At 44.3% G+C, this 13,251-nt stretch overlaps 1 protein-coding gene across 2 annotated transcripts in view; it reads left to right on the top strand.

Moving 5' to 3' along the window:
* The window catches only part of LOC114710563 (desmoplakin), a 47,020-nt gene extending 34,120 nt beyond the window's left edge, over positions 1-12,900 (top strand). Inside the window, exons 18-24 of one of the 2 annotated variants that reach the window (XM_028894724.1) lie at positions 534-727; positions 1,611-1,773; positions 2,342-2,425; positions 3,583-3,690; positions 4,236-4,334; positions 5,691-7,985; positions 9,044-12,900. In XM_028894724.1, the coding sequence (XP_028750557.1) occupies positions 534-727; positions 1,611-1,773; positions 2,342-2,425; positions 3,583-3,690; positions 4,236-4,334; positions 5,691-7,985; positions 9,044-12,283 (6,183 nt within the window). In that variant the 3' untranslated portion in view covers positions 12,284-12,900. The remainder of the gene's footprint in view (positions 1-533; positions 728-1,610; positions 1,774-2,341; positions 2,426-3,582; positions 3,691-4,235; positions 4,335-5,690; positions 7,986-9,043) is intronic. The other variant, XM_028894725.1, reaches the window with a different exon arrangement.
* The last annotated feature ends 351 nt before the right edge of the window (positions 12,901-13,251 follow it).

Genomic DNA, 13,251 nt, shown 5'->3' with positions numbered 1-13,251 from the left:
TGTGCACTACCCCACCCACAGCCCATACTTTATTCATATGTGCAACTAGGTTTCATGGGGTTTGAGACTTTCTTGCTTTCTTGGCCACACGTGGCTGATGTCAGTCACTGTTAGCAGGAACAGTATGTTCTCCAGTGGTTTGTAATGGGAATTGGTGGTAGAGGGCTGGGTTAGAATAATTTCTTCACTTTGGGACCTCTCAGCCAAGTGTGGTACTTCATGCCTGTAATCCCAATACTTGAGAGGCAGAGGCAGAGGGATTGCCATCTTTGAGATACTGAGGATCAAGCTCAAAGCCTTGTGACTGCTCAGCTCCTGCTCCAATGCAGGGCTATACATTATATGCAAGTATATATTAACTTTCAAGGTTAATGAGATGAGCTAGTATGCAGCTTAGTGGTAAGTGGTAGAATGTTGCTTGCCTCAGCACCAGGAATCGATAAATCAGTAAACAAAATAAACAGTGACTTGGGGGTGGCATACAGTGGCGGAAGAGATTAATTTGTATGTACTTCCCCCCCTTTAATTTGTAGAAAATAAAAAATGACCTGAACTTGAAGAAGTCCCTGTTGGCCACCATGAAGACAGAGCTTCAGAAGGCTCAGCAGATCCACTCCCAGTCCTCACAGCAGTACCCTCTCTATGACCTGGACCTGGGCAAATTCAGCGAGAAAGTGATGCAGCTGACAGATCGCTGGCAAAAGATAGATAAACAGATAGACTTCAGGTGTGTCAGCCTCCTTGCCCAGGGTCTTCCCGCTGGGCGGTTCAAAGGCCACCAGAAGCCGTTGTTGTCAAAAAGCAGTGCCTTTGCTTGGGCAGACTACTTTCTGTCACCTGTTTTGACTATGTTGGATATTTTATACAAGTGTACTCATACGGTGTGTAGACTTTTATGACTGGCTTCCACATCGTGTGCAGCGTCCATGCTTCATGTCTATTGTGGCATGTTTTGTGCACTGTTTATTTAGTCTTATTTTTGTGGGGGTGGGGATTGAACCCATGGCCTTCCCCACTCCAGACAAGTTGCACTACCTCTGATCTACTTCTTCAAGCCCTGGGTGTTTTGAAATAGGGCCGTGCTATGTAGCTTAGGCTAGTTTGAAACTTGAGATCCTCCTACCTCAGCCTTCTGAGTACTAGGATTCACCTGAGGTTTTTTTTTTCTTCTCATCGATCTTTAAAAATTAAATTAACTTTCCACCAGTTGAATTTTGTCTGTGTTTTAGTTTTTTATGGAGGAGGTGGTAAGACAGGATCTCATGTGCCACTGGCTGGCTTCCAATGCCCTCTGCAGCCAAGATTGGCTTTAAACTCTTGGTCTTCCTGCCTCTACCTCCCAAGTGCTACCACACCCAGTTTTTCATCTCTTTTTATGGCTGGGTTCTATTCCTTTGTTTGGCATTGTACCATAGTTGACGGACATTTGTGGTTTTAGTTTGGGGATATGATGAAAAAATGCTATGATGAATATTCACATTTAAGTTTTTGTGTTTGCATGTTTTCAGTTCTCTTAGGTAGACACCAAGGAGAATTGCTGGGTGACATAATGTGTTACATATTTTAGGAACTAATAAGAGTGTCTTGGTAATTGTATACATTTTCCCTAGATTGTGGGACCTGGAGAAACAAATCAAACAGCTGAGGAATTATCGCGATAACTACCAGAGCTTCTGCAAGTGGCTATACGATGCTAAACGCCGCCAAGACTCTTTGGAGTCCATGAAGTTTGGAGACACCAACACAGTCATGCGGTTTTTGAATGAGCAGAAGGTATAAACACACTTGTCATTACAAAGCTGTCTGTGGAGATTAACTGGCTTTAAGCTGTGTTTGCCTCTGGTTTTAAATGATGAATACTTCATATTATAAATCCACCTTGTGAATGTTTAAAGCATGCACAGAGGAGAAACCACTGGGATGTTTAAGAAGAAATACAACTGAAAAATAGTAATAGTGGAGGTTTTGTTTTCATGCCATAGTAAAGAATTGTTATGAGTTGATGTAGTGCATGCCTGTAATTCCAAGGCTCGGGAGCTGAGATAGGAGGACCTTGAGTTCAAGGCCACCCTTCATCCCTATCTCAAAAAGGAAAAGAAAAAGTAAAAAAAGAAGTGATAGGCATGTATAGTAATGCTGGTTGAAAGTATCCCCTTGTAAGTAATAAATCACAGGGCTTTCTTTTCCTTTCTGAATGGAGGAAAGTTCTTCTCCTCTCAAGCCATTACTGAACGTAAGTCTACCTAGTGATAAGCTGAAGGAAAAAGTAACCACCGTAAAAGTGAAATCACACTTGTATTTGTCTGCTTTAACCTTTGTAAATATTTTATTCTCTGTATAGAACCTGCACAGTGAAATATCTGGCAAGCGAGATAAGTCAGAAGAAGTGCACAAAATTGCTGAACTCTGTGCAAACTCAATTAAGGTATCTTGGTTTCATTAAGAATGTTGGCACAGTGAGGGAGGGTATAGAATCGAAATTCACTGTATTCATGGGTGAAAATACCAAAGAATTAAAAAAAGAATGGTTGGTGTTGGCTGGACGATGACTCACTTAGATAAAGGTGCTTGCAAGCCGGGCGGTGGTGGCGCACGCCTTTAATCCCAGCACTTGGGAGGCAGAGGCAGGCAGATCTCTGTGAGTTCAAGGCCAGCCTGGGCTACCAAGTGAGTTCCAGGAAAGGCGTAAAGCTACACAGAGAAACCCTGTCTTGAAAAACCAAAAAAAAAAAAAAAAAAAAAAAAAAAAAAGATAAAGGTGCTTGCCACCAAGTCTGACAGCCTGAGTTTGATCCCCAGAACTCACGTTAGGAGAAAACTGACTTTGCAAGTTCTCCTCTGACCTCCACTTGCCCTCAAAGTAAATACTTTAAAAATTGAAAGTTTGATGTTATTTCATCAAGAATATTAGTAATTGCATTATTTGTTGTTTTGCTTTAACGATTATAAACTTCTTAAGGGTGGCTATCGTGTATATTCTGGCCTGAAGAACCTGTGAAAGGTTGTTATTCATTTACTTGAATTCAGGCTGGAGAGATAGCTCAACCATTCAAGGCCCACACTTCTATATGGCAAAGTTTGGGTCCTGTTTATTTGAATTCATTGCACTTTGGAAATATCCCTGTGAAATGGGCTGGTCTTTCATCATTAGGTTGGTGCTCTAAGCAAAAATGAACATTCCACTTAGTAACAATATTAACTGATTATTGCTAATGGCCTCTGTAGGTAATTTTTAGAAATAATTTGTGATATAAATCTGTGGAATTATAATCTCTTAGTAACTCTTTTTAAGTCAATTAGGACTGTTTTTTTAGCTAGATGTAATGGATTCCATATGTAGTCCTAGCACTCAAAAGGCTGAGGTAGGAGAATTGCCGTGAATTCAAGCCCGCCTGAACAAGACAGTGAGTTCCAGGCCATTCTGAACAGAGGGAGACTTAGTCTCAAAAAAATGAAAACAAAAACAGGTTTTTCTAAGGGCTGAGGTATAGCTTGGTCGTAGTATTTGTCTGGTAGTCGAGATCCTGGGTTTGCGTACCCACCAAAGCAAAAATGCCTTTCTTAAACTTTGTTATTCCGCAGGATTATGAACTCCAGCTGGCATCATACACCTCCGGGCTGGAAACTCTACTGAACATACCTATCAAGAGGACCATGGTTCAGTCCCCATCTGGGGTGATTCTTCAAGAGGTATATAAGTCATTACATATCTCATAATGTCTGTAGTCCCTTCTGCTTGTCTTTCCCTCATTCCCTGCCCAGCCTCCCTATCATGCTTGAATACACCCCCGTTATAGAGTACCCACTGAAATTCAGGGCTTATTGGCTCCCTTCTGTGTGAGTCATCTACACATGACACAGTTTAGGAAATGATCCTTGAAGTCCAAGTGTGTCATTTTTATATTGGACTTGACTTGCTGAATTTGCTGTAAGGTAGACTCCTAGTAGTGGAAGTTACATAGTATATTTCTAAACGACCGCTTTTCCCCAGAGATGTCAGAGAATGTGGACAGTGGGCTGGGGGAAAGCCTGGAATGATGAGGCTGGAACACAGATGGCCCTGGTCCTTTGTGTTGCTATATTTTTAGATTCTGGATCCAGCACAACTGATAGAAGGGAATTTACTCTTATAATGCCACTGTTCTATTATTTTAAGAAAACAAAATTAGTCAACTTGCACAGAGCTTTTCAGAAATGTAGTATACATGGATTTTTTTTTTTCTCATTTCCTCAAGGCTGCCGACATTCATGCACGGTACATAGAACTACTGACGAGGTCTGGAGACTACTATAGGTTCTTAAGTGAGATGCTGAAGAGTTTGGAAGATCTGAAGGTAATTTGTTTCCTTGGAGTTTGGTTGTCTGTTTTTAAAGAAAGAAAGAAACAGCATAGAACCTTATTATCTCTGCTTCATTATAACACAGGTTGGCCAGGCTGCATTTCCTCCAAACTGTTGACACACTTTGAGCCTGGTCTCAGTGCTGTGCTCTTGTGTAGCTGGTCCAAATGAACTTTGTAGCATGAATCTTAAAAGTTCTTATTAATAAAATCAAACCCGAGGCAAGTTATCGGGGTCCATGCTGGTAGATCAGAGAGACAGAACAAACCACAGCTATCTCACCTCGCCAATTCCTCAGCTGGTCTTGTCTCCTCAGACTGGAGGCCTCTGAGTCCTCATACAAATGGGTCCCAGCTGAACTGTGTTGCTCCAAAGCCTGAATGCTTAACCAGCCAAATGCTTAACCAGCCAAATGCCTCTAGTTTCTGGTCCTCAAGCCTTATATATCTTCCTGTTTTCTACCACCACTCCCTGGGATTAAAGGCTGGCTTTCTGGGATTAAAGGCGTGTCACCATGCTTGGCTATTTCCAATGTGGCCTTGAACTCACACAGATCCAGAGGGATTTCTATCTCTGGAATGCTAGGATTAAAGGTGTGAGTGCCACCATTTTCTAGCCTTTGTATCTAGTGGCTGTCTGTTCTCTGACCCCAGATAAATTTATTAGAATACACAATACCACCACAGAACTTAGGAAGTATTTGCTAAATCCTGATTACATTACTTTGCACAAGCCCATGGTTTCATTCAGTGCTTAGCCAAGGAATTTTCTTTCTTTATGTAAGTTTCAGAGAAGCTCACCCTGGGCTAGCTGGATTTTAATCTTTAACATCAAGTAATTATTCAATTTTTTCTCCCTTTTTAAGAGAAGAATCAAGTTCATATGGATATTTGCTCTATATCTTTGAATATAAGATACACGATTCATCAAATCATAAGCTTTTGGGTTTTGTTTTTAAGACAAAAACCAAAAGTATGCTGGCCTCAAATTCATAATCCTCCTGCCTCAGCCTCTGAAGTGTAGGATTATAGGCTGTGCCACTATGTGCAGTTAATCATAAGCTTTTGATCAAGGGGAAAATGACTTTGTTTTAAAAACCGAGGAGACTGAGGTTCAAAGTTGATATATTATTCCCTAAGGTTGTATGAGCAGTTGATGGGAGCATTATGATAGGCATGGAGGGTCTTTGAATTTTTTTCTGGTGATTTTTGTGTGATATCATTGTGTGCATGTGTACGTGTGTATGTGTGTAAAGAAAATACACACAGGGCCGAAGAGGAAAGGTGCTGTTTCTTCCTTGTGGTACAAAGTGCTTTCTTCTCAACATGACTTCTAATTTCCTATCCACAGCTGAAAAATACCAAGATTGAAGTTTTGGAAGAGGAGCTAAGACTGGCCCGAGACGCCAACTCTGAAAACTGCAATAAGAATAAGTTCCTGGATCAGAACCTGCAGAAATACCAGGCAGAGTGTTCCCAGTTCAAAGCAAAGCTCGTGAGTCTGGAGGAGCTGAAGAGACAAGCTGAGCTGGATGGAAAATCAGCCAAGCAAAACCTGGACAAGTGCTATGGCCAAATCAAGGAGCTCAATGAGAAGATCACCCGGCTGACGTACGAGATCGAAGACGAAAAGCGCAGGAGGAAGACTGTGGAGGACAGATTCGACCAACAGAAGAACGACTATGATCAGTTGCAGAAGGCAAGGCAGTGTGAGAAGGAGAACCTTGGCTGGCAGAAGCTGGAGTCCGAGAAAGCCATCAAGGAGAAGGAGTACGAGATAGAGAGGTTGAGGGTTCTGCTGCAGGAGGAGGGCGCCCGGAAGAGAGAATATGAAAATGAGCTGGCAAAGGTAAGAAACCACTATAATGAGGAGATGAGTAATTTAAGGAACAAGTACGAAACAGAGATTAACATTACGAAGACCACCATCAAGGAGATCTCCATGCAGAAGGAAGACGACTCTAAGAATCTCAGAAACCAGCTTGACAGACTGTCCCGGGAGAACCGAGATCTCAAGGATGAGATAGTCAGGCTCAATGACAGTATCTTGCAGGCCACAGAGCAGCGAAGGCGGGCTGAGGAAAATGCCCTTCAGCAGAAAGCCTGTGGCTCAGAAATCATGCAAAAGAAGCAACATCTGGAGATCGAACTGAAGCAGGTCATTCAGCAGCGCTCAGAGGACAATGCGAGGCACAAGCAGTCCCTGGAGGAGGCTGCCAAGACAATTCAGGACAAAAACAAAGAGATCGAAAGACTCAAAGCCGAGTTTCAGGATGAGGCCAAGCGCCGCTGGGAATATGAAAATGAACTGAGTAAGGTAAGAAACAGTTACGATGAGGAGATCATTAGCTTAAAAAACCAGTTTGAGACTGAGATCAACATCACCAAGACCACCATCCACCAGCTGACCATGCAAAAGGAGGAAGACACCAGTGGCTACCGAGCTCAGATAGACAATCTCACCAGAGAAAACAGGAGCTTGTCTGAGGAGGTAAAGAGGCTGAAGAACACACTAGCCCAGACCACCGAGAATCTCAGGAGGGTCGAAGAAAACGTCCAGCAGCAGAAGGCCACTGGCTCAGAGATGTCTCAGAGGAAACAGCAGTTGGAGATCGAGCTGAGACAGGTCACACAGATGCGAACGGAAGAGAGCATGAGATACAAGCAGTCCCTGGATGATGCTGCCAAGACCATCCAAGATAAAAACAAGGAGATCGAAAGGCTCAAACAATTGGTAGAAAAAGAAACCAATGAGAGGAAATGCCTGGAGGATGAAAATTCCAAGTTGCAGAGAGTCCAGTATGACCTGCAGAAAGCCAATAACAGCGCAACCGAGACCATCAGCAAGCTGAAGGTGCAGGAACAGGAATTAACACGCCTGAGAATTGACTATGAGAGGGTTTCCCAGGAGAGGACAGTGAAGGATCAGGACATCACGAGGTTCCAGAGCTCCCTGAAGGATCTGCAGCTGCAGAAGCAGAAAGTGGAAGAGGAGCTGAATAGGCTGAAAAGGACAGCCTCCGACGACTCCTCCAAGAGGAAGATGCTGGAGGAGGAGCTGGAAGGCATGAGGAGGTCTTTGAAAGAGCAAGCCATTAAAATCACCAACCTGACCCAGCAGCTGGAGCAGGCATCCATTGTTAAGAAAAGGAGTGAGGATGATCTCAGGCAGCAGAGGGATGTGCTGGATGGCCACCTGAGGGAGAAGCAGAGGACCCAGGAGGAGCTGAGGAGGCTCTCCTTGGATGTGGAGGCCCTTAGGCGGCAGTTGGTGCAGGAACAAGAAAATGTCAAGCAGGCTCATTTGAGGAATGAGCATTTCCAGAAGGCCATAGAAGACAAAAGTAGAAGCCTCAATGAAAGTAAGATAGAGATTGAGAGGTTACAGTCTCTCACTGAGAATTTGACCAAGGAGCACTTGATGTTGGAGGAAGAACTGCGTAACCTGAGGCTGGAATACGATGACCTGCGAAGGGGCCGCAGTGAAGCAGATAGCGATAAAAACGCAACCATCTCGGAGCTAAGGAGCCAGCTGCAGATCAGCAACAACCGAACCCTGGAACTGCAGGGGCTGATTAATGATTTACAGAGAGAGAGGGAAAATTTGAGACAGGAAATTGAGAAATTCCAAAAGCAGGCTTTAGAGGTATTCACAAATATTTGATCAAAGCTTCACTGTTTCTCAGATAACTGACACCATATCTTCTCTCGCTGCTTCCAGAGCGTCTAACTTTCCCTTTTTACTGCTCATGTACTTACCACCTGTCAGATCTATACTGTGGCTTGCAAAGAATTCTAATGCCATTTGTCCTTCGTCCTGTCACTGCCTTGAATGCTAGTCTGTTGGAACCCTGTGCTTGGCCCTACTTTAAAAACTTTAGCATGAGAAAAGCATCTAAGATATTTCCCATGAATGTTCCACTCTCCTTTCTAGAAAGTAGCTCTTGGCTGGGGTTTTCACTGAGTGGTAGATCATGCACTTTGGTGCACAAGGTCCTGGGTTCAATTCCCAACATCAAAATTTTAACATACTAAAATAGAAGGTGGTTCTTATTTTGTGGTCTGAATGTACATCTTCAATTCAATTTTTTTTCTCAGTGAAATGTATTAATTCTTACACAATTTTAAGTTTCCACCTTGCTTAGATGACTTTTCTGCATGCATTATCCTGTTGTCTTTTGATTATGATCCTAATATTTCTTTCTGTTTGACTTTTCTTCTAACAAGTCCTAATTTTAAAATAACTTCTAATATATTTGACTTCTATAGACAATATTTGTGTGGGGTGGGGTGGGGTGTGGGTATTTGTAAGTTTGTAATGCTTTATTAAATGTGTCAGTATAACATACAGGTGAGGTATAGGTACAGCAGGGATGCTAACTTGGAAGAAAATTACCCTTTTATTTTTCCAAACTATAATTACTGTTAAAAGTAAGGCAGGTCTACAACTTCTAGTTCTGTCTATGGAAAATGAACACAGAACAGTAAGTATGAAGCCATTTACCAAAGTGGCAATCTACATTTTCATAATTCTTTCCAGGAATGTGTAAGGTAACAAATTAACAGTATATGTAGGGAAAATACAGACAGGGAAAAATGAGACTATGTTTAAAATTTATAGGAAAAGAGGTTAAATTGAAATGACCAGATGTTACTATCTAGATAAACAATATTTTTCCCCATTTCTTTCTTTTTAAATTCTAGGCATCTAATAGGATCCAGGAGTCAAAGAGTCAGTGTACCCAAGTGGTTCAGGAGAGAGAGAGCCTGCTGGTGAAAATTAAAGTCCTGGAGCAGGACAAGGCAAGGCTGCAGAGGCTGGAGGACGAACTGAACCGTGCCAAAGCAACGCTGGAGGCTGAAAGCCGGGTCAAACAGCGCTTGGAGTGTGAGAAACAGCAGATCCAGAACGACCTGAACCAGTGGAAGACTCAGTACTCCCGCAAGGAGGAGGCCATTAGGAAGATAGAGTCCGAAAGAGAGAAGAGTGAGAGAGAGAAAAACAGCCTTCGGAGTGAGATTGAGAGACTCCAGGCGGAGATCAAGAGGATCGAAGAGAGGTGCAGGCGGAAGCTGGAGGATTCGACCAGGGAGACTCAGTCCCAGCTGGAAACGGAACGCTGCCGGCTTCAGAGGGAGATCGACAAACTCAAGCAGCGCCCATATGGCTCCCATCGGGAGACCCAGACGGAGTATGAGTGGACTGTTGATTCCTCTAAGCTGGTGTTTGATGGGCTGAGGAAGAAGGTGACGGCCATGCAGCTCTATGAGTGCCAACTGATCGACAAGACAACGCTGGACAAGCTGTTGAAGGGGAAGAAGTCAGTGGAGGAGGTGGCTTCCGAGATCCAGCCTTTCCTCCGCGGCGCGGGGGCCATTGCTGGTGCTTCCGCTTCTCCCAAGGAAAAATACTCTTTGGTGGAGGCCAAGAGAAAGAAATTCATCACCCCAGAATCCACGGTCATGCTTCTGGAGGCCCAGGCAGCCACCGGTGGTATCATTGACCCCCATCGGAATGAGAAGCTCACGGTGGACAATGCCATAGCACGCGATCTCATTGACTTCGATGACCGCCAGCAGATCTACACAGCGGAGAAAGCCATCACTGGCTTTGATGACCCATTTTCAGGCAAGACAGTATCTGTGTCAGAAGCCATCAAGAAGAATTTGATTGACAGAGAAACCGGGATGCGCCTGCTGGAAGCCCAGCTTGCTTCAGGGGGTGTAGTAGACCCCGTCAACAGTGTCTTTTTGCCAAAAGATGTCGCCTTGGCCCGTGGGCTGATTGATAGAGATTTGTATCGCTCCCTGAATGATCCCCGAGATAGTCAGAAAAACTTCGTGGACCCAATCACCAAGAAGAAGGTCAGCTACATGCAGCTGAGAGAACGGTGCAGAATCGAACCGCACACGGGTCTGCTCCTGCTGTCGGTACAGAAGAGAAGCATGTCCTTCCAAGGAATCAGACAACCTGTGACCGTCACGGAGCTGGTTGATTCTGGCATATTGAGACCATCCACTGTAAATGAACTGGAATCCGGTCAGATTTCTTATGACGAGGTTGGTGAAAGAATTAAGGACTTCCTCCAGGGTTCCAGCTGCATAGCAGGTATATACAATGAGACCACGAAGCAGAAGCTTGGCATTTATGAGGCTATGAAGATTGGCTTGGTTCGACCTGGGACCGCTCTGGAGCTGCTGGAAGCCCAGGCAGCTACTGGTTTTATCGTGGATCCTGTCAGCAATTTGAGGTTACCTGTGGAGGAAGCCTACAAGAGAGGTCTGGTGGGCATTGAGTTCAAAGAGAAGCTTCTGTCCGCAGAGCGAGCCGTCACCGGGTATAATGACCCTGAAACCGGAAACATCATCTCTTTGTTCCAAGCAATGAACAAGGAACTCATTGAGAAGGGCCATGGCATTCGCCTGCTGGAAGCACAGATTGCAACCGGCGGTATCATCGATCCAAAGGAGAGCCATCGTTTACCGGTGGACATGGCATATAAGAGGGGGTATTTCAATGAGGAGCTTAGCGAGATCCTCTCAGACCCAAGTGATGACACCAAGGGCTTTTTTGATCCGAACACTGAAGAAAATCTTACTTATCTGCAGCTGAAGGAAAGATGTATCAAGGATGAGGAGACGGGGCTCTGTCTCCTGCCGCTGAAAGAAAAGAAGAAGCAGGTGCAGACGTCACAAAAGAACACCCTCCGGAAGCGGCGAGTGGTCATAGTCGACCCAGAAACCGACAAGGAGATGTCTGTTCAGGAGGCCTACAAGAAAGGCCTTATTGATTACGAAACCTTCAAAGAGCTATGTGAGCAGGAGTGTGAGTGGGAAGAAATCACCATCACTGGATCAGATGGCTCTACCAGGGTGGTCCTGGTAGACAGGAAGACCGGCAGTCAGTATGACATCCAAGAGGCTATTGACAAAGGCTTGGTTGACAGGAAGTTTTTTGATCAGTACCGATCCGGCAGCCTGAGCCTCACGCAGTTTGCTGATATGATCTCCTTGAAAAACGGAGTCGCCAACAATGGCGGCTTGAGCGGAAGTGTCAACGATGATGTCTTTAGCAGCTCCCGACACGAATCAGTAAGTAAGATTTCCACCATATCCAGCGTTAGAAATTTAACCATCAGAAGTAGCTCTCTGTCTGACCCCCTGGAGGAGTCAAGCCCCATTGCAGCCATCTTCGACACAGAAAACCTGGAGAAAATCTCGATTACAGAAGGTATAGAGAGGGGCATCGTGGATAGCATCACCGGTCAGAGGCTTCTGGAGGCCCAGGCCTGCACCGGTGGCATCATCCACCCTACCACGGGTCAGAAGCTGTCACTTCAAGATGCAGTCTCCCAAGGTCTCATTGACCAAGATATGGCCACCAGGCTGAAGCCTGCCCAGAAGGCCTTCATTGGCTTTGAAGGTGTGAAGGGAAAGAAGAAGATGTCTGCAGCCGAGGCCGTGAAAGAAAAATGGCTCCCCTATGAAGCAGGCCAGCGCTTCCTGGAGTTCCAGTTCCTCACTGGAGGCCTTGTTGACCCGGAAGTGCATGGGAGGATCAGTACAGAAGAAGCCATTCGGAAGGGTTTCATCGATGGCCGTGCAGCTCAGAGGCTGCAGGACGTCAGCAGCTATGCCAAAATCCTCACCTGCCCCAAAACCAAATTAAAAATCTCCTACAAGGATGCCATGAATCGCTCCATGGTGGAAGATATCACTGGGCTGCGCCTCCTGGAAGCCGCCTCCGTGTCCTCCAAGGGCTTGCCTAGCCCTTACAACATGTCTGCGCCAGGTTCCCGCTCTGGGTCGAGGTCCGGATCACGCTCAGGCTCCCGCTCTGGTTCCCGCAGCGGGTCCCGGAGAGGAAGCTTCGATGCTACGGGGAATTCCTCCTCTTCCTACTCCTACTCCTACACTTTCAGCAGCAGCTCCATTGGGCACTAGTGGCCAGAAATGGTTGCCATACTTTAGGATCATTTGTATGAATTTCTACTTTATCTCAAATAACCAAGTAAACCTGGTGCTTGCAGTATAGCGGTAGACCGTTCTGTGCTTAAAACGTAGCTGTGATAAAATTCCAGTAGTAAAGGCTCGTTTGGTTCCAGCTTTTGGCTCAACTAAGGTAGTACACTTCCATGTAGTGTGTGTGAAGTGGTAATCACTTGTAAGGATAGCACAAATTGAATTTAGAATTTATTTCTTCTCTGCTGTGTTTGGATCAATTTTCTGTAACTTTTCTTGGCCTGTAAGGCCCAATTTCTGCGCTTGGAGTTAGAAATTAGACTGATTGCTGGTGTTTCAGTCCTCAGTTTGCTGTTTCTCAGTTCCTTAATAGTTATACTTTCTGTAGTAGGAGAAAACTGCCCCTCCCCGGTCAACCATTTTGCCCCAGTTTCCTTTAGTTTGAGAACATAGATTGTATTACCCATATACTCTTCAATGCACTTGTTAGTCAAGTTAGTCAAGGTTTTCTGTTTATTTGGCTTGTCATCTTCTATGTACTTTAAAAAGGTGTCTTCATGAAGTTTGCTGTTCTGGCAATAAACTTTTAGACTTTGGAATTTTTTGTGTATTGATTTAATAATGCCTTATACTTACAAAGACATTTAGTTAGTGGCTGGTTTTTATGTATCATAAAATAGGTCTAAACCATTTGTTTACTAACTTAATAAGAAAACCCCTCAAAATACAAATTTGAACTTTTTTTTTTTTTTTTTTTTTTTTTTTTTTTTAAGAAGAGATGGTCTTCTGAATTTAGTTCTTTCAATTTAGCTCCTTGGAAAGAAGCTCATGGAAGTAGATCATTCTAGAGACCAAAGCCCTGTTCTGGTTTATTCGGGATAAGTTTAGTAATAAATATATAAAAATACTGGGAGAAAATACAATAGCTGAGATTCCTTTCTGGATAGCCT

The sequence above is a fragment of the Peromyscus leucopus genome, chromosome 5 (genome assembly GCF_004664715.2).
Source record: "Peromyscus leucopus breed LL Stock chromosome 5, UCI_PerLeu_2.1, whole genome shotgun sequence".
Classification (NCBI taxonomy): Eukaryota; Metazoa; Chordata; class Mammalia; order Rodentia; family Cricetidae; genus Peromyscus; species Peromyscus leucopus.
This window is presented reverse-complemented; position numbering and strand designations above follow the sequence as displayed.